The 21,105-nt window shown below is 33.0% G+C and overlaps 3 protein-coding genes across 5 annotated transcripts; 2 read left to right on the top strand and 1 right to left on the bottom strand.

Moving 5' to 3' along the window:
• The first annotated feature begins 3,765 nt into the window (after window positions 1–3,765).
• On the top strand, window positions 3,766–8,468 carry LOC18107348 (E3 ubiquitin-protein ligase At3g02290). Of its 2 annotated transcripts, none has more exons than XM_024588271.2 (5): window positions 3,766–3,950; window positions 4,670–5,037; window positions 5,710–6,130; window positions 7,032–7,141; window positions 8,185–8,468. In XM_024588271.2, exons 2-5 carry the CDS (start codon window positions 4,918–4,920, stop codon window positions 8,209–8,211), a joined length of 678 nt encoding a protein of 225 aa, XP_024444039.1. In that variant the 5' UTR covers window positions 3,766–3,950; window positions 4,670–4,917; the 3' UTR covers window positions 8,212–8,468. The 2 variants fall into 2 exon arrangements, with proteins under 2 accessions (XP_024444039.1, XP_006373402.1); XM_006373340.3 differs by lacking the exon at window positions 3,766–3,950 and adding an exon at window positions 3,989–4,180.
• Window positions 8,469–10,164: 1,696 nt separating this feature from the next.
• On the bottom strand, window positions 10,165–13,520 carry LOC18107347 (uncharacterized). Its single transcript, XM_006373338.3, has 8 exons — window positions 13,370–13,520; window positions 12,258–12,428; window positions 12,058–12,177; window positions 11,914–11,957; window positions 11,685–11,810; window positions 10,951–11,035; window positions 10,509–10,565; window positions 10,165–10,422 (listed from the first exon to the last, which is right to left on the bottom strand). The coding sequence occupies exons 1-8, from the start codon at window positions 13,424–13,426 to the stop codon at window positions 10,345–10,347; spliced, it is 738 nt and encodes a 245-aa protein (XP_006373400.1). The 5' UTR covers window positions 13,427–13,520; the 3' UTR covers window positions 10,165–10,344.
• Window positions 13,521–14,908: 1,388 nt separating this feature from the next.
• Window positions 14,909–20,759, top strand: LOC18107346 (uncharacterized). Of its 2 annotated transcripts, XM_006373336.3 has the most exons (9): window positions 14,909–15,109; window positions 15,370–15,654; window positions 16,234–16,424; window positions 16,529–16,576; window positions 16,919–16,991; window positions 17,239–17,410; window positions 18,641–19,072; window positions 19,152–19,343; window positions 20,442–20,759. In XM_006373336.3, the coding sequence occupies exons 2-9, from the start codon at window positions 15,399–15,401 to the stop codon at window positions 20,509–20,511; spliced, it is 1,434 nt and encodes a 477-aa protein (XP_006373398.3). In that variant the 5' UTR covers window positions 14,909–15,109; window positions 15,370–15,398; the 3' UTR covers window positions 20,512–20,759. The 2 variants fall into 2 exon arrangements, with proteins under 2 accessions (XP_006373398.3, XP_052304673.1); XM_052448713.1 differs by lacking the exon at window positions 14,909–15,109 and having other exon boundaries at window positions 15,121–15,654.
• The last annotated feature ends 346 nt before the right edge of the window (window positions 20,760–21,105 follow it).

The following is a 21,105-nucleotide window of genomic DNA, read 5'->3' as shown; positions in this document are numbered from 1 at the left end:
AACCTACAGTGATAGTTACATTCTTACTTAGATTGGAGTCATCGATGGAGACGAAATCGAATTATTATTTGGCTAGGGCAAGTCTTCTATTTATCATGACGCTCTGTCGAACATCAAGGATGTTAACCAGAAAAGGATCTCTTCTTTCGTAACTCTTTTATTAGACGACATCGTTTGATTTAGGGCTTGATAACTTCTCACCATCCCAATCAGCCTCAGCAGGAAACTTCATCACCTGATGACATGTTGAAGCCACGACTTTTAATGCATTTAAATAATTTGTTTATCCCAAATAGCATTGTACACTTAACCAAACTATACGCTAAAGTGGGGAATTGTCTATCAAACCAAGTCATAGAAGGAAGAAAATCTTGGTACTAGGTCAAATAAGTTAATTTTATTTTTATTATGGATCAAACTAAAAAAGAAAGATCACAATAACCTGTGAAAAAGAAATATTTTTCCAAAAAAAAAAACATTGTAACTCAATTGCCAACCCATTAAATACGAAAAGGGCAAAATTAGGTAAAAAATATACCTAAAAAAATTATTTAAGTCAACTCGAGCTGACATAGTAAACTTGTAACCTTAGTAATCATGATAACTAGATAGAAAAGAAAGCGAAGACAATCATAAAGCCTTTTAAGTCAACTCGAGCTGACATAGTAAACTTGTAACCTTAGTAATCATGATAACTAGATAGAAAAGAAAGCGAAGACAATCATAAAGCCTTTTCTTTTAATAAAAAATAAAAAACAATGTCAACCTACATTAACTTTTCAAATTTGTGATTTGGGTCATTAGACTGTAAAAATCTTGTTTAAAAAAACCATGAAACTCAATTCTCAATCAATCAAATATTGAATGATTAAATTGAAAAATAATTTCAATTATACAAAAGGATTCAAAACAAAAAAAAAATATGGCAATTAAAAGAATGAGGATTAAAATTGAAATACCAAGTAAATTTTATCTTTTATTGAATATTGAAATTGAAAAGAAAAATCAATTTAATAAAAAGACAAAAAAAAGAATGAGAATCAAAACTGAAATAAGAAATACAAACAAAAATTTTATTTATGGATGAAATTGAAAAGAAAATTAAATTCAACAAAAAGCCTAAGAAAAATAAAAAAAATAATGATCAAATTAAAAAAATATATATGATAAATTGAGATTGAATGATGAAATTGAAAGCAAAAAAAATATCTACAAAAATATCAAGAATAAAAAATTTAAATCAAAAAAATAAAAACTAAAATTGAATTAGCAATAATAAAGAGGATCAAACTATAATTTTTGAGAATGAAAAAAGAAAAGAAAAATAAAATAAAAAGTAACATGGTCATATGGAATTTTCGGTTGCTAAGAGGAGCCGCATGTCTTGTTTAAAGTGCATAGTTATCATCTATGTGTTGATGCTTACGCTAATTACATGTTCATATTTTTTTATTTAAATAATATTTAATCTACGAAAAAATATCTCCCTACCCTTCATAAATCTTGAAATAACAAAAAACAATTACGGTGAAAGGGCACGTGGACATATGGTTTAATTTTTCTGATTATAAAGGTAAAATCATTATTTTATTGTGCTTGAAATTTTAGAAAAGATACATTTACCTCTAGTCAAAGCTTTAATAATTAATAGGACTTATAAAAAGACTAAATTATCCCTACCACCAAAGGTTTTTTTTTTTTTTTTTTAGGGGGTTTATCAATAGACACATGTCGTCTCTCCCTTGATTTCTCCCAATGCAACCTCACACCAATTGGACTGAAATGGCTCATGGTCTGTAAGAAGATAAGTTTTAAAGGGAAGGATCAAAATACGTGTCGTCTGATGGAATATTTAACCATACAAGTTTGACTACTTAATGACCATAACCATGGCTACCGCACACTCCAAGCCTGAGTAAATTACACTGGAAAACAACCTTGCCCCCTTCAATGAATTGGATTTCTCCATTTCCTCCCACTGATTTGATTTTTTTTTTAATAATTGTTTGAGATTATGGCGTATAATGTTTTTTTACTTAAAAATATACTTAAATAAATGTTTTTTTTTTATTGATATTAGTATATTAAAATTATAGAAAAGCTCTAAAAATATATTTTATGGTAAATTTATGAGATTTGAAATTCAAAATTCTAAGTTTTCCTTGCCTACTACTACATGTGAAATTCGAATCCATTTCGAGGAAGGAAAATGACGAGCTTGAAATTTGAAGCAAAATTTTTAATATATAAACAATATTTGAGAACTTGATGCAAATCGCGTTTCAAAAAAATTCAAATGTTTTTGCTAAAAATTAAATTTTTTTTATATGTTTTGGATTATTTTGATGCGCTAATCTCAAAAATAATTTTAAAAAATAAAAAAATATTATTTTAATATATTTCAGCATGAAAAACATTTAAAAAAAACTAAAACCATATTTCTCAACGGACATTAAAACTTAATATAAAATTAAATAGTTCATAGATGGTCAAGATGCTCTCGTGCCAGCACCACTTGTAACAATTGTTTAATGAAAAAAGGCAAGTGAATCCCTACCTCTTAATTTATAGCAAGAGAATCTTAGTAAGTAATTAACAAGTAGCACACTTTAATTATAGCATGCCGGTCTAGCAAATTATCATAATTAGATTCTTACTCAAGCCCAAAATTTCACATTCTATTATACTTGTATAATAGATGAATCAATTATAGCATGCCGATTGTAATTTTAATTCCAAGGCACATGAATAGATGAAGACATTTATACCCCTATTGCCAATTTTATATATATATTTTTTATTTTAAAAGTATTCAAGTTATTTTATTATGCTTAAAAAATAAAAAAATATATATAATTATACTCTTGAGAACTTTTTAATTAACATGAAAAGTAAGTAGAGGTGATCATTTTCGGTTCGGTTTGGTTTTTGTAAAAAACAATAATCAAACCGAATTTTTTTAAAAAAACCAAAATTGGTTCAAACCGACCGGTTTCGGTTCAGTTTTTTAGAAGAAAAACCGGTTCGACTTGGTTTGACTCGGTTTTTTTTGTTTAGTTTTGGTTCGTTTTTTTTATTTCAGGTCTATAAAACCAAAACTGAACCGAACCGGTCGGTTTTTTTTTAAATTTTAATCAGTTTAATCGGTTTTTTTTCACAGTTTGGTTTTTTCGGTTATTGTTTTTTGGTTTTCTCAGTTTAATCGGTTTTTCAGTTTTTTTCTCACTCCTAATAAAAAGATTAAAATACCCCTAATACAAAGACAATTGACTTTTTTAGAAGGGTAAGAATATCATTTTATTATTATAGTGAATAATAAAATAAGTATGAGTAAAAAAATGTAACAATACTCTTTTAAAATGGCCTTGAGAAATATATAATAGTTATCTCATGTAACCTTAGGATTCATTTTATAGTGTGTTGAGTTAAGTCAAAACTGTGTTTTACTATAATTGTAATTTTAAAAATATATAATTAATTAATGTATACTATAATTTTATAATTTTACATGAATTCTATTTAATTTTTCTCTCTCAAAACCTTCAATATAAAAAATATAATTTATAATATCTGTTAAACCTATTTTTTTTTACGAAATGCCATATATATACTTGGTATGAAACCAAAAGGAAACGTAAAAAAGAAGAAGAAGGATGCCCCACAATTAAATAAATTCATTAAATAATAAAAGACAAAATAAAGTAAAGAGTAACCATAACGACGATAATAAATGATAAGATGACACAGAATTGTATTAGTATAGGTTGAAGTACTATTATTGTGTAATTAACAAGTTGGAAGTGGATTGATTCCACCACCCACCACCAAAGGTACAGAAGACAGACAAAGACTCACCTTTAATCCCGCAAATTCATAGCTTTTCTCGCCGAAACTGATATCGAAATAATCATTACCTGTTCTTTTCTACAACTTGTCTCAGCTCTTACAAGGTGCTTTCTTTTTTACATCATTCTCAATTTCCTTTTCTTTTAAGACCTCAAATTTGTCTTAAACACGTGAAAATCTCAACGGGTTGTCTTTCATTTTAATGATCCATGTCTGTTTTTGTGTTGACCCTGTTGTTTTCACTTGGTTTTTTGATGGGTTTTGGACGTAATTGAGAAAGTTTTTTTTTTTTTTTTGCTTGCTTGGTGATCGTTTATGGGGGATGTTTGTGGAGGTCTGTCTCTTGGTTTCTCAATTTCAGTTTTTGATTGTTCAAAATTGTTTCTTTCTATTAAAAGAAAGAACCCTTTATCTGATTTTGATAGGAAGTTTTGTAAAGAGCAAGCAATGATTGCCATTTTTCTTCCTGGAAAAAGAAAGAAAATTCTTGACTGACAATCCTCGGTTTTCTCTGAAACTTATCAAACCAATTTTTTTCACCATTACCTTTTTAGTTAATTTGGTAGTTGATTGAAGATTCTTTGTACTGATCATGCTCGTACAACTTGAATATAGCTATCAATTTAAGTCATTTTTTATTCATGGAGAAAGTCGTTTTTTTAATGTCTATGATGGGGTATCTGTTTGTAAAGCTGAATTAATTGAAGAAATCAAACTGCTTAATTTAGCTCTCCAATTTGCTCTAGTGATATCATTCTAGTGAATCTTTCTGATTTTTATTAGTGACACGATCTTTTTAACATGATTCTCTCCTGATTTACAGGCAGAAAAGTATTAAGCCCCACGAGTTGTTCAACAAAAGGAAAAAAAGAGGAGGCAATTGGCATTTGGAAACTAAGACAATGAGGATACTGGTTCGTGGAGGCTATTGAACTCCTACGAGCTTAGAGTCCTCTCTCATTCTCTATATAATGTGCAAGAGAATACTTCTTGATGCTTATGGCCAGTGGCATTAATCTTTGTTGGTGATATTGGAGAATTGCTGTAGCGAGTGAGATTGGAACTGACACAATGGGTTCTGTTTGTTGCTGTTTGCATGTTGATGATTTTGAGGATTATATGAATCCTGAGAATTCTGAATATAGAAACTGCTTGTGCCTCAGTTGCTTTGTCCAGAATTTCCTACATGTGGTATGCTTCCCCTCCTGCATTTCCTCATGGCAATAGGATTAGAGGTCTTATGCGGTGTATCATATATTACTATATTTTTTTATGGCTGTTGACTGGGTTTTTTATTTAACCTGTGAGGTATAAAATGGATGAGTGAAAGAGTGTGAAGGAAAGAATGATGCCTAAAGATGAAAGGCATCTGCATTGTTTTGCTCTTGAATGTTGGTTCTTAATGGTTGACAAATTAATGATTGTTAAAGGCATAGATATCTTAGTGATCTAAAGGACGAGCTAAATACACCCATTAGCTGGTTAAGGTACTATTTTTTTTACTTGTAACATTGTTGCTGCCACTTTTGAGCACATGACTCCTCTATATTGCTATTGGTATTTACCACCATGGTAATGCAATGGGTGGTAGAAGTTGGAAAGAAATGAAAGCATATTGGTTGGTGCGCTTCTTACCATGGAGAGTCCTCCAGATTATTAGTTTTAGCTAAAGTGAATTTTTGATTGCAATGCATTTGTTTGATTTTATTTGTACGAGCATCACGTTTATATGAAAAAGTGTTTATTCAGAACTTCCAAGTTGATTTGCATGGAATTAGAAATGCAATTCAATATTAGTTCATATTCCTTCTAATGGAGTTCTAAATATTATCTTTCTTCTTTCTTTTCCCTCAATGTTTGTAGTATACCTCAATATTTCGTAGAGGGCAAGTGCATTCTGTCCCTTCATCCATTCAAGGGGCAGCATCTCTGACTTCTTCATCTCTTGACAACTCTCTTGCTGAAATGTACCGATCTCCTCCGCGGCCCTTGCCCTATGATGCTGACCCCAGATGCTTGCGCTTGCAGCGTGATGGTCTGGTTTCAAGACGAGAGAAGGGTTCCAGTCATTCACACGAGGAATCAGAACCCTTGAGAAGTGATAATGATGCTGATTCTGAATCCTTCAGAACAGGAGACAAATGGAATGCATCTGCTTGTGAAGGAGGCAAGGAACAGCATTCTAGATCCTCATTAAAGCTCTCATCAGCAAAAGCAACAGTTGGAATTGGATATGTTTATTCTTCCTCGGAAGAAGAGGATGTCTGTCCTACATGTCTTGATGGTATAATTCTTGATTTAGCTTTAATAGGTGTTGCATCCATTATTACATTCTATGATAACTATGTTTCTGTTGATATTGTTAGTCTAACATTTCTTGAACATTTTTTATTCTCCTTCCTTGCTAGCTTGTTGAATAAGTATTTCATACATCTCCTAGCACGAGGCAACCCACCCTGTATTCTTTTTACTTGTTTGTCTTCCGATATCTCTGTCTTAGGTGTGAATATCATCCATCATTTAAATAGTGATATTATTACCCTATAGGCATATTGAGAACCCCAGCTTCCCAACACCCAAACCAAAGCTGCTTTTAGTGATAAAAGACATTGGCTAGTCTTTCTAGTTTAAAAGCTAAGCTAGCTATCTGCATTTTTAGCTGATTTTATCAAAACTATAGTGGGAGATGGTACGAGTCTGAACCAAAAAAGATGGAAGCTTTGAGCATGTCAGAACTTCGTTCCACCATTTTGTAGCTGTTCTTCCATTCCATGCTTACCTTCCACATCAATTGGTTCCAACCTTAGAAGCAAACACTTGTAATTTTGAAGTTTGAAATTCTGTTAAAACCATATTGGAAGATGCTATGAACTTCAGAAAAAAGGGGGAGCTATGAGCATGCCACATTTTTTTCTTTTAGACTGTAGATTTCCATCTAGTCCTACTCTCACAAAAAAATTGGATCCAACCTTAGAAGCAAAAGTCTGGTAGTTAAGAAGCTGCTTCTACAAACATGCAACCTTGGCCATCAGTGGCAAAAAAGTGAAATCTTGGATCAAAACCTGCTTTCTGATGGGGAGTGACACTCCTTTTTGTCAATGTTTTAAAGATGCTTAAAATCTTGCTCTTATGGACTAGACGTATTAACAATTTGTCATTGTTTTTACCCACTTATACACATGCAGAATATACTCCTGAGGACCCAAAGATAATGACAAAATGCTCTCACCATTTCCACCTTGGTTGCATTTATGAGTGGATGGAAAGAAGTGATAGCTGCCCAGTCTGTGGAAAGGTAACTATTGTTGCTTTATTTTCTTCAAACTTGCTCATTCAATTTTCAATATTCATACTGGAAATATATCAATCAGTGCATTTCCTAGTTCTGGAAATATTCCAATATTGCCTCACCTCTCCTCCTGGGTACTGGAATCATTTTTATGAAGTTGAGACTTGAGAGGTTTACAGAAAACCTAATTTTTTTGTCCCTTTTGGCTCATTAAGTTTTGAGAAAAACTTTAGGTTGTTTTTTTTCTTTTACCCTCAAATACATGTATGCTTACACACATTTTGTTGTGAGGCAAGCCAGAACAGGTGAATAGAAATTTTCTTTCTTGCCATTGGCCTTTTGCTCAAGTGGCATAGGCAGCAACAGGTGGGAGGAATTTGTGGGGTGTGAGGGGTTAGCCAACGTTTGTGCTTAACAGCCAAAAAACTAATTAACAAAAGTGAGATTTAGGATGTGATGTATTCTAATGCATACCTTAGTAAACTGAAGGGGCTTACAAATTGCTTACGAGCCATGAAAGGCAGCTGTGCCACAAGTTGGTTTGCCAGCTTTGCCAGCCATGGGGCCTCGAGAAGTCACAATTTAAAGAAGATTCATTTCTCACATGATTTTACTTTGAGTGATCTCTTATCATGTCTACTGAAGCCATGTAAGTCTCGATAGTTTGGCTGAAATGTCCATCTTGTTTACTGCTTGTATTTGTTTATACTTGGAATCCATGGATTACTGGATGGTCAAAAAATGTTTCATTGATTCTATCTGAAGATATCACCATGTCCGATACGGAGTTGAATATTCAGAGATTAGTCTGGAACCTCAAATCAGCCATATAATCTGCACTCTCTTGGTGAATCCATTTTGAAAGCATTATTTGGACACCTTCCGGCTTCACCATAACTACTCGCATGCAACTTCAACATTCAAATATGAAAATGATTGTTGCATGCTTTTATTAACTTGAAAAAAGAAAATTGAAGTTTAATATTGTGGCCTTTTCCCAAAATCTTTTCTATTTTGACTTGACAATGTCTCTTGGTTGGGTCCTATAGGTGATGGTATTCGATGAAACGACTTGATCTGGCTTCAAAGGTTACTGTCATGGATGAAACAAGCTACAAGACGAGAAGAAAACAAAAGAAGACTGTATAGAGTTCTTTGTGAATACCGCAAGTGTTAATTTGCTGTCTATAGTGAAGATGAACAATTGCTCTTCATAACAATTGTTACAAAGCACATTCTCCTGGAAAAGCCCCGTTCTTGATTTTTTCTCTCCATCCATATGAATGAGAAATCTGCATATGTGCTTATAGTCGCTCATAAGCATTAAAAGACATGACTCGATGTTTGCTGTGTAGTTTTTTGAGGATAGAATCCAGCAAAAGACATCCTTTTGCCAAGCTAACATGGATACGAGTTAGAACAGGCATTGAAGGGCTGAAGATTCGATGCCTCCTCTGGTTGCATGCTATTATTACACCCTTCATTTACTGTTGAGGTTTCAATTTGGTAGCTTTTTTACTAATTTGCACCAATTTTGCTCTCAACATGTCAAAATGGTCGTCAATCTATCTTATTAAAATTCAAATCACACGAGGAGGTTACGTGCCCTTCATTCCTTCCCTTCTAATCCGTTAAATCTTATCTACTCTATTTTATTCTTAATAATAATTATTATTTTATAACCAAATAACAATTATCTAAAAAACTTTTATTTTCTTTTAATACACTTAGTACCAAATTTAGAATACTTTAGAACATAGATAGATCAAAATTGAAGGTTTAAGATCATGAAAATTGGAGATTGGAGGTGAATTGACTCTCTTCTAATCATATTATTGAAGATTTTTAAATTTTTTTAGCTACAAATTATTATTTTTTCAAGTTTTTTTTAGATTTTTTTGATATCAAAATTAAATTTTAAAAATAAAAAAAATTATTTTAATATATTTTTAAATAAAAAAATTTAAAAAATAATTTCTACCAGACTTAAATAGGTAAGGAGCTAGCATATGGAGCTAATTAAAATATATCTAATAAGTTGAGGACAACATTGTAGTTTTCCTAAAAATTAATGGGAAGGTCACTAGTCAACGTCAGCGGTCAGATCTCGTAGTTTGGCAGCGGACAAAGGGAATAATGTGAGGGTCCCGATGACGTCAAGTAAAAGTTAAAGAATTTTTTTTTAAAAAAAACAAGATTCGATAAAAATTCATCATATATTTAGAAAATTTAGTCAGCTCAACGCTATCAAACTAAATTATATTAAATTGAAACATGAATACCAATTACAATTTAAAATAAATAAATAAATTAAGAACTAATTTTTTTATTATATGTTTGAAAATGTTTAAGGAAAAAAGTAAAATGTCATTTAAAAAAAAACATGTTTTAAACTTTTTTTTGTTTGCACGTGAAAAAAAAGTGTGTAGTTCGAGAGATAATTTTTATTTTTGTTTTTAAGTACTTTTTAAAAGTAATTTTAATTAAAAACTATTAAATTAATATTTTTTTAGTATTTTTGGTGTTAATATAAAAATTATAAATAAAATCTAAAAAATTATTTTAATATATTTTCAAATAAAAAATTATTTTGAAAATAACTGTGCATCAAAATCCTAATATTTTATTGAAGGAATTAATAAATGGAGGATTTAAACCTCAGAGGCATCAATCAGGTTACAAACCATGTTTTAAAGCTTTGTTTGGGATTGGGAATGCAGCCGACTGGACATCTAGTTGTATTTTCAAATGAGCTTTAAAAAATTTATTTTTAATATTAATATATTAAAATTATTCGAAAATATTAAAAAAAAATTAATTTAAAATAAAAAATAAAAAAATTTAAATTTTTCAAAAACATTTTTAAAATACAAAAAATAAAGCAGCTCTATGTAACTTCACTGTACTTCCATTTAGTTTCTATGAGCCTTGTATAGCAAGACTAAAATGAAACCCTAACAAGAGTGAAAAATGTTGCCTGCTCTATAGAAATGCAATGCAGGGGAGTGGAAGGATGCTTTGAAAACCAAAAAAAAAACCGAAGTCTCTATTTATTGTAATCTGTAAACTTCATGATTGTATTTGCAGGACATGTAAAACACAAAGGATCGTGTATGGAGGAGAATATATTCTCCTCTAGCAAGTTTATTGTTTCTAAGGAAAGCAGATGTTACATTACAGGAATATAAATTTTTCGTAGCGAGGAACTATCATTTTGCGGAAACTTCAAACGCTTTCTGGAAAACCTCAGGGGGCTGGCCACCACTCAACTTCTGTTTCCCATTGATCTGCTCAAAAAATTCCATGTCAACGGACCTTTTGCATGCCGAAACAAAGATCTAAGCTAAGTAAGAAAGGATGCTTTATGACATACCACGTAGAATGGGACTCCTGTGATATGTGCTGAGTACTTCTCAAGCTCCTCGTTAACCTTCAGATGATCATAAACAGAAAGTTCAGCCCAGATCAAGTTGCTAGTCAGGCTAGTTTTCAATTTATGAGAATAAGGAAAGGTAACAAAGGCAATCGATTTCATCTGAAGAGAGCTCATGACTGGTTTGATTGTGAAAATATGTAGTAAAGTGACATATTTTAGGGGAGTTGTGCCTGCTGTCAATCAGGATTCAAAAGAAGTGTGATGGAAGACTTGGACAATATTCCATTCCATTGTTTTTCAGAAAAAAGAAAGCAATGATATTAAACCTCGAATGCTTCCCAAAAAGAGAAAAACCACCAATTTTTTTAAATTTGATTTCTTAATTTTAGCTATTTTAATGGCAACCAAAGGGAATATTAAACAATTGGGGGGGAAAGACCTCCTTGACTCCATTATTAGGATCTTCAAGAAATTTAGCTGCTCCCTCTACCCCAACCTTTTGAGCACATTCTAGAAGAAATTCCCTGCATCCAGTTGGGAGTGTTAGAGTATTCCATAATGGGATGTAAAGATGAATAAACACTATTAACTTTGCTTTACATTTTCATGATACATCTCAATGGCCTAAGACTGTTATATTAGGATAAGAAGAGGTGCTATCCTTGTTAGAATGCAGAAGCACAGACAAATCTTTTTATGAGACAGCAAGACTAGTGAAGGCTTTGCGGAGGCCCTTTCAACTATCTGAGAAAAACATAGAAATTGAGCTGCTTTCTCAATTACCAAGCAGCATCAACCATACTAATAGCGAACGCCTCACAAAATTGGGTTCATCTGCCATATGTTCATGTGAAATGCTTTAAGGCTGCCATCTCATTTGATTCTGAACAATTCAACAATCAATTTATTGATAATGCTTCTTAGACAACGTCATGCTGTGTCAAGGTGACTTAGTTGAATTAAAGCTAGAAATCTGGTTGAGATCCTTGAGTAATAGATTCCACTGGCAACTTCTCGAAAACTATGAGAAAAAAGTCTTGGAAATGCAGCTATGGAGTCTTCTGAAAATGGGTAGTCTCTACAAAGTATTTGGTTACCATAAACACACAAATGCAAAAGAAGATATGATAAGTCTCATGTGTGGAGGTGAAAAGTTCTAAGATATGCACTTACCTATCACCAACATATTTGGCCTGAGTGAAGTATCCAAGAAATAGCTCCTCAGCAAGTTTATGTTGCTTATCAAGACCCTGTTGGCCGGCAAAATTTATAAGTCTGTGGCTGTCTAGAGTATTGCCCCTGTTCACAAGACAATTCTTACAGTTTCACCATCAAATCAACTACTTGTACTTGTTTTTCTTATATGACAATGTCCATTTATGAATTCAAAATGAAATCTTACGTGAGTCCAGACAAGTTATATTCCAGACCAAGACCTTTAAAAATCTGCAATGATCATAGTGACACAATTACATTCTAACCAAACCCAAAGGCCACACAAACAGTAACATGTATGTAAGAGGAGAAAGAAAAAATGGTAAAAAACCTCAGTCATCCGAGCCAAGATTCCTTCAGCTCGAGATCCAAACTTTTCCCTGTAGAAATCTAGCTTATTCACACCTTCTTTAGGGGCAGAAGGATTAAGAAAAAAAGGATGCCATTTGATCTGCAGAGTAAATATGATCTTTAAGTTAGACTGAAACTCCAACGCAAGAAAGAGAGGCAGAGAGAACGACAGAAAGGAACCTCAAAATCAAACCGATCCTTAGAAGCAGCTATAGCTTTGTCCAAATTTCTCTTGCCAACAAAACACCATGGGCATACAGTGTCTGAACTGACATCAATTCGGACAAGCTTCTTTCCAGTGTTGTTACTAACTGACTCAGCCATGATGCTTAAGTATCTGCGATCTTTAAACTATACAAAGTACAAACATAGAGTCAGGTTCACATATTTTAAAGATTCGAAAAGACTAAGGTTGTATTTCTTCTGGTTCTACGTCCCAACACATCGAAACCTAATACAAATTCATTAGAAGACCAGGAACAAAACGCTGCAAGGGAAAAAAAAATCCTTCCAATGTCTTTCAGCAGTGAACTAATGTAAGATCGATTGTAACTATTACAGTCTGTGACAATGAATAAGCTTGTTAGTTTCTTATGGTATTCTATTTAGTTGCCTAAAAGAGGCAATAATGTCTACCTTTTCTTCTCTACTTCCTAAACTGGTGCTTCAAGCCCACCCCACCATTTCCTCTTAATTCTGTTCCACAGAGAAACTGACTTGTTGGATTGACGAACTATTATACTATTATATCATTCCTATTTCGACACAAAATGGAATGGTTAAAGCTTTTCGAAGTCTTTTGAAGGAACAATCCCAGACTAGCCTCATCCAATTTTCACTCGTAGCAACTACCATCCCTTTATCAAATGTTTATCCTTTCTGGATCAATTAAAAGCTAGGAACAAAACCAAATGCTAAGCCAAGTAATGAAGCAGAATAACCAAATTCACAAGTTCTTCATTTATGATCACATTAAAAACTCAAAGAAAACCGCATAATAATAGAAGGGTTTGCTTTATTTCATAATTTTTTCCCCCAAAAGCAAGAATAGGATTGCCAACCCAGTTCAGAGATGACACTAACATCGCCAAAAACAATAATAACAATGATGACAAAGAATCATTTCAATCAACTAGGGTAACTCAAAGAACAAAAACTTGACAGCCAACAAGGAAGAAGAACAAGACTTGGTAAAATCTATTACAACATGAATTACTAAAATTGGAAATAAAGAAAGAATTGACAAAAATGGAAGTGAGGTTTGGTTTCTGAAAGAGAGAAAACGCGTGTACCTGGAAGAATGAAGGAGCTGTGACCTTCTCAAGAGCTACCAAACAGTTGAGAAACATGGTGCTTATAAGTATATTTTTAACGATAAAAGTGGACTTTGGATCATTCGACTGTTTCAAGTGTTTTGTCACCTACTGGAAAATTCAGCTGATTAAGAAATAAAAAAAAAGTATTTCCACCAACCCCTTAAAATGTGACAAATTGTCAAATTTTAACAGTTTTTTTTTTTTTTTGGAAATTAATTTCACACCACACGTTTAAAGAAAATGGTTAAACATTACCCGTCCGGTCTTGACTCTGCTATTTAATCTCTGGAGGCTCAATATGAAGCTATGAACACAAGTCTTGATGAAAGATTCCCTTCATATGCCTTACACAAATTACACTCAAGCATATGACATTCCTGGCACGTAGAATGCTCATAATTCTCAAGGAAACTGGTTAGATTTCACCTTTTCTCTTGGAATATTAAAACAAATAATAAATATTTATCTGAAGTTGGGTCATAATCATATGTTCTATAACTTATTTTTTAGCTTAACTTACTTAATATATATTGCAAATTATAAAAAAATAATTTTGTTTTTATCAATAAAAATGGCTAAAAAGAAACAGAAGACAGAGTTCTTAGTTCAAGATTTGCTATACAAATTCATTTTAATTTTATATCATTTTACAATTAATTTGACCTATCCAATTTATACAAACTCCTTACTTTTTAGGAGATGAACTCTATAATGAAGTTGCCAGTGACTTATAGTTAGTTATATTAATCTCTCATATTTGTTATAATTATGAAATTATATAAAGTTGTGTTTTGATAGTATTTCAAAATGAAAACATAAATAAAAGAATAAACTTATAAAAATAAAAACATAAAAATAAATGGGATAATTTTAGAATAAACTTATTTATTTTTAAAACAAAAAAAAAAGAATATAAATGTCACGTCTCTCATGTATTTACTTTTAAAAGAACAAAATTTACCCAAAAACTATCTCAAATATTAAATTTATTACTATAAAAAAATTTTTGGGTTAAAAAAAAAGATAAAAAAGGAACACATTTATGATTGAAAAAAACTCCATTTGAATACTCTTATTTTTGTATTAAATGTGCAAATTAAAATTTGGATAAATAATATTGAAAATTAAACTCTATATATTTCTTAATTTAAACTTAATTGAATCTAAATGATTTTAATTCTCAATAAAAATCAATTTTCTCAAATATAAAAAAATTATAATTTTAATTAAAATAATTAATGCAAAAGATATATAAGATTACAATTGTGTTTTAAAATATTTTTCATTTAAAAATATATCAAAATTATATATATATATATATATATATATATATATATATATATATTTTGTAATTAACATATCAAAAAAATAAAAAAATATAAAAAAATAATTTTAAATAAAAAATTTAAAATTTAGAAAAAACACAGTAAAAAAAGCAACAGGTACAAAAGCCTTCAAATGCCATGAAAAAATAGTAAAGAAAAAACAGAAAAGGTCAACCATATAACCTGGTTCTAGAAGATTCATGGCCCATACAGCTCTGGAATATAGAAAACTCCCAATTTCCGCAAGCAATGTCGAATGTTAATTCCTTCACATTCTCTCCACTTTCTCCGAAAGACAACTCCATACATAGTACTCTATAATCTCCGTACTTTATTACAATATTACATCACATTTTCTCAACAAAATCTCACTGTAATAACGAGAAAAAAGGTATGCTTCAATTGTTGCACCCTTGCTACATTTTTTCTTTTCTTTTCTCCTCCTTCAATTTTCCCAGCAATCAAACTCACACTTTCACCATGACCCATTCAATCTTTGTATCAAAATTTGAAGAATCGCAAATGGGTCATCAAGAGATTTGGTTTTTCCTAATGGGCCATCAGAAGTTTAGATTTTTTCTGCTTTTCATTAAGAACTGATGAAATTTCAATCTGTCTCATTTTGGGTTTATTTGTTGGTTTTACTGTTAGGGGTTTTTAAAAGACGTGATAGAATAGAAATGGATATAAATGAGATAGTAGGAGAGACGAAAAGGTCAGTGAATTTTCCAACAAAGAGTGCAATTTATGTGTGGGGATACAATCAGAGTGGGCAAACAGGGAGGAAAGGCAAAGATGGTCAATTGAGAATTCCAAAACAGCTTCCTCCCGAGCTTTTTGGGTGCCCTGCAGGAGCTAATGCTAGGTGGTTGGATATAGCTTGTGGCCGTGAGCATACTGCTGCTGTGGCTTCTGATGGGTCACTTTTCACTTGGGGTTTGTTCCCTTCTAACTTTTTTATGGTATTGTTTATTGTATTATCTATCCTTTAATCGCTGTTCATAGTGGATTTTTGTGTTCAATTTATTATGCTGCACTGATAAAAAAAAAAAAGCATGGATAATAGGGTTTTTTCTTCTCAATGAAGCTGTAATTCCTTGTTGCCGGGAGCATACTTTGGCTATCACTTGTGACCTTTGTTCTTTACCTGGGGTTTGGGAATAATATCCTCATTTTGTTCAATTCCTTGGTGATGATTGTGCCTTGGAATTCTTCTAACATGTAATTGAAAATGTTAGTGATTTACTTATTCCAGTGTTTTTTACTGTTATTGGTTGGATAGCGGATTTTAATATTTTAGCAGAATAGCTGTATAATAGTTTTTCTTTATGGATTTAGATGTTTATCTTCTCAAATTTGTTTTTGTGCCTATATCTATTTTCTTTTTTCTTGCATTAGCAATGTACCCTGGTTTTGGGTGCTTGTTCAATATATCGTATCAAGGATCACATTTGATAGTGTACGTGTATTTCCTATGAAGAAAGACATTATATACCTCTCTGTGAATTCAATCAGGGGCTAACGAATTTGGTCAACTGGGAGATGGCACTGAGGACAGCAGGAAGTACCCGAAGAAAGTGAAGCAACTGGAGACAGAGTTTGTGAAATCTGTATCTTGTGGGGCACATTGTACTGCTGCTATTGCAGAGCCTCGTCAAAATGATGGAACCATCTTGAGTAGGCTCTGGGTTTGGGGACAAAATCAGGTTGTCATTTTATTCCAGTTAACTTTGCTTTCCTATAAACATCAATAGGTATTAATCCGTTCAGTTTTATTATGTTTTAATGAATTTTATACTTCTCATTACAGGGATCAAATTATCCACGTTTGTTCTGTGGTGCCTTTTCACCAAACACGGTATGTTAAAGATCAGAGTTTGCATTTTCAGTTATAAACAAACTAGTTTAAACAACTGCTGGTATTCTAGTACTTAAGCTTATTCATTATGAAATGCAATATATTCTGTAGTCCTTCAATACACTATTCTTCTTACTTGGATATGGCATTCTGGCCATTAACTAAAAGTAATTTCAGTCTCTGTTAATCTTTGATTTTTTGGTTTTTACCTATCATCATAAATCTGTTTTGTGTTCATTGATAAGAAACATTACTATCAAGCACCAGCTGGATATATCTTCAATTTTTTATCGACTCTCACTTTACTGGATTAATTTGGATTGTGTACATCAATTGTTTCAGATCATCTGCCAGGTGTCCTGTGGTGCAGTTCATGTGGTGGCTTTATCAGAGGATGGCCTACTGCAAGCTTGGGGTAAATGGTCTTCTGGTTGCATGAAAAGCTATTGTGAATTTTTCTAGAAGAATGTGGATTTTTTGTTGTTGTTTTGTTTCCATCAACTTTCATATAATGTGTCGATGATAAGGCTTAAGAACATCTGGTCAATATATGCGCCAATTTTTAATTGGTTGACATTTGATCTAAGGAAATGGAAGAATTTGCACCATTCTCATCCGACCTATTTATTAATCAGTATATTATTGCTCTTCTGATAAACCAGGCTACAATGAATATGGTCAACTTGGCAGAGGTTTTACTTGTGAAGGACTACAGGGGGCTCGTGTAATAAATGCTTATGCAAAGTTTCTTGACGAAGCCCCTGAGCTTGTGAAGATTACCCAAGTGTCATGCGGGGAGTACCACACAGCTGCCATATCTGAAAAGGGCGAGGTGTAAGTTATCTGAAGGACCTCTTAAATGGAGATAGCTCTACATTTAAGCATGAGAATTGTGGTTATCCGCATGACACATGTAACTCTCTTTGAAGGTTGGGAAATATCTTCATATGGGAATCTCATGTCTAGTCAGGAGATGGGGTGCAATGGAAATGCGATGCATTCTGATCCACAAGTCTCTTTCCCCAACCACCCTGGTTATCCCATGAAAAGCATAAAGTTATTGTTGATCCATTATTTCTTCCACTAACTTGTAGCTTTAGTTGTTTCTTGCGTTCTCTACTATGATGCTCAAGCCTCTTTTCCCTAGCACAAATCTGTCACAGATTTTTTTTTCTGCGACTAACTTATTGTGTGGTCTAGCAATTTGTAGAATTTCATGTGCTTAGGATTGTTACATTATCAATCATAGTTTGGTTCTACTTAGCAGAGAGCTCAGTCATAGCTGAAGTGGAACATAATATAACTGAGAAATGGGGGTAGAAACTAGAAAGCTAATATGTAGAACTAGATATTAATTTATGCCAGGAGATGGAAATGGGTTATGAGTTTTGCGGACATGCTGCTCACAAACTGGTAAAGCAGTTGCAGGAGGTGTCACATCATCCAGGATGACTAGCATAAATTAATGTTGAGTGGCATATGAGTTAATTGCATACTTACTAGATAAGGAGCATATATACAATTGAAGACCCTTAACCAAACATCTTAAGCATTTGGTCTGTGTCAATATTTTGTCCAACTTGTTTGTTGAACTTGCAACCCCCTCAAAATTTGACTTATCTCAACTAAGTCACTTTCCTGAAAGGTTCAGCATGTGGTAGCACATGTTTCCGACTGATGCAGATGTCGATTCTTCTGCTGAGAGAACTTCTTCATGTACAGGGACTGTTTCATTAATGTTTGTGTAGCCTTGAGCATACCCTATCTGATGTCCTATCACAAAAAGAAGAAGAAGAAGAAGCAGGAATTAGCATTTGTCTCTAGGAAGAAAGATTCAATATTTAGCCCTTCGCTGACATCCCTCTCTCATCCCTTCTGTATGATGGTCTTTAATCGAGAGAAATCTTTTAGTTTTAAAAGCCTATATTTGTTTGAATGGCTTATCCTATGGCCATACTCCAAAGACAAGTCATAGAAACAATTGGATTGATTCTATATACCATTATCTTTGTTTTTGTCTGCAGAAAATTGATCATTCATGATTGTTAACTTCTTGCCATGCAGCTATACTTGGGGGCTAGGAAACATGGGCCAACTTGGGCATACTTCTCTTCAGTCTGGGGATAAAGAGTTGCTGCCGAGGCGAGTGGTTGCCCTTGATGGAATCTTCATCAAGGATGTTGCATGTGGAGGTGTACACACTTGTGCAGCGACTCAAAAGGGAGCTCTTTATGCTTGGGGTGGTGGTCAAGCTGGGCAATTGGGCCTTGGCCCCCAAACTGGATCTTTTTCTTTCATTCCTAGCGAATCTGAATCCTTTCTGCGAAATATCCCTGCTTTGGTGGTCCCAACTGATGTGCAACATGTTGCTTGTGGACATTCTCACACACTTGTTTCTATGAGGGATGGAAGAATACATGGATGGGGTTACAATAGCTATGGTCAGGCAGCAAATGAGAAATCTACTTACGCTTGGTATCCATCACCAGTTGACTGGTATGTTATAGCTAAATTTCTTTAGTAGCTTCTGTTGATTTATTTAGTCCTGGATTTTGATGGAAGTATCAAATTGCAGGTGTGTAGGGGAAGTGCGGAAACTAGCAGCTGGCGGTGGCCATTCAGCAGTGCTGACTGATGCTTGTTCCTTGAAAGAGTTGTGCGAGTTTAGACTTGCAGAGAATGTAACTTTATCAAATGCCTCTGAGATTGAGGATGTTGCATCCAGAACAGGAGCAGATGCTTTAGCACGCCTCTGTGGAAGATTGAGGTATTCCTCTTTTGTGTATGGTTGATAGATCTGCCTCTGACTTGTTATTTATAGGGTTAACCACAAGAATACATGGGGTTGTATGTTACCCTTCTTCAATCACATCCATTTTACTCCTAATGTTACCTAAAGTTATCAATTTCACCCTCCCTTCCACTTTCCATCCAAATCTGTTAACAAAATCTTTTACACCCCCATGCAGAAACTTATAAATTTCAAGATTAATTGAATTTTTTGTTTAAAAATGAAAAGTTAATGATAAAAAAGATAACAGTTAATTTAAACTCAAAATTTTGAAAAACTTGAATCCCATTTAGACTAAAAATTTAAAGTTAGTTGTTAAAAAAGAAAGAAAAAAGAACCATTGAATCCCATTTAATTCAAAATTAAAAAGAATTTAAAAATTGAATGTTTCAAGTTCAATTTTTTTTTTCCAATCTCGTACTGTTATTTTTCTTATTCCATTCTAACTTTGATAAATCTTGAAATTCTGAGTTACCACATGGGTATTTAATGGAATATGTTAACTGATTTGGATGGGAGGTGGATGGAAGGGTACCAATTAAAAACATGTGGTAACCTTAAGGGTATAATTGATGGATGCAATTGATGAAGGGTTAACATTGATAACAGCCCTACAGGTAAGGGGTATTTTTGTAGTTAGCCCTTGTTTCTATTTATTCTTTCTATCTGGTTGCTTTATTCTGGAGTTCTTAGTAGCACACCATCTTCTGCTTGTAAAGATGTCCACTATATGCTGTGAGTCACTAGAATTTGATTGGAAGCTGAAATTCTCTAAAATGTTTGGAGTGACATGGGAGGTGATCTCATGTATTTATATTTTACTCTTTCTAGAGTGTCTGAGATGTGAATTTCACATTAATGCGATTCTTCAATGCCAACCTTCTTTAAAATACCGAGTCGAGCTACTGTCAATTAACTCATTGTTTACATTTTGTTACCACTGCATGTGTGCAATTTATGCCACCGTGAGTTTTGCCACTTTACCCTTGCGATGGCTTGGTGGATGTACTATCTCGTCATATTCCTATTGTTTCATTTGGAGATGCTTAACAAAACAGCTCTTTTTACCTGCAGGGAGCATTTGCTTGGTGGTGATTTAGATTATGAAGATATCAGCAACAGGAAGGACGGAACAAACAATTAGGACTGGAGATTGCTCTCACTGTTGTGGTCTGTATTTTCGTTGGTGATCCAATTAGGACTGCAATTAATAACTATATTATTGAGATGCCAATGGGGAATCCCTGGTGCTCTATGTATCACTTCTCGTAGGTCACCTTGATGATCAGTCTGGTTGTGACCTTTGAACCAAAACCACATGCTTGATATTGAAGTCGAAATTGAACTTCTGATTGAACCTTCTATAAAATTTAGTGGTTGTTGGACTTAAAACGTATGCAAAAGGATTCTTGCTCTAAAATGTTGCTCGCCTTGATCATAGATAAGTGACGTTGTGTTATGTTAAAGATCTAGCCTCCTGGGAAGGCTACGTTAAATTAAATTAAAAGAAAAGAAGCTTAAAAGCCATACAAAACTTGCATTTGGTGGTAAAACCATCTTGTCAAGGCGATGTAATATTACAATATTGATTAAGGATAAGTTGGTTTATATTTTTTTTTTAAAGTTAAATGATTGTATTGTCTTTAAAGCAAAAAAAATAATATACAACTTTGATTGCTTTTGTCTTTTACTATTATTTGCAAATTAAAATTACCGTGATACCTATAAGATAACAAAA

This window comes from Populus trichocarpa, chromosome 17 (genome assembly GCF_000002775.5).
Source record: "Populus trichocarpa isolate Nisqually-1 chromosome 17, P.trichocarpa_v4.1, whole genome shotgun sequence".
NCBI lineage: Eukaryota > Viridiplantae > Streptophyta > Magnoliopsida > Malpighiales > Salicaceae > Populus > Populus trichocarpa.
The sequence above is the reverse complement of the archived record's forward strand: the minus strand, read 5'-3'. Positions and strand labels throughout refer to the sequence as shown.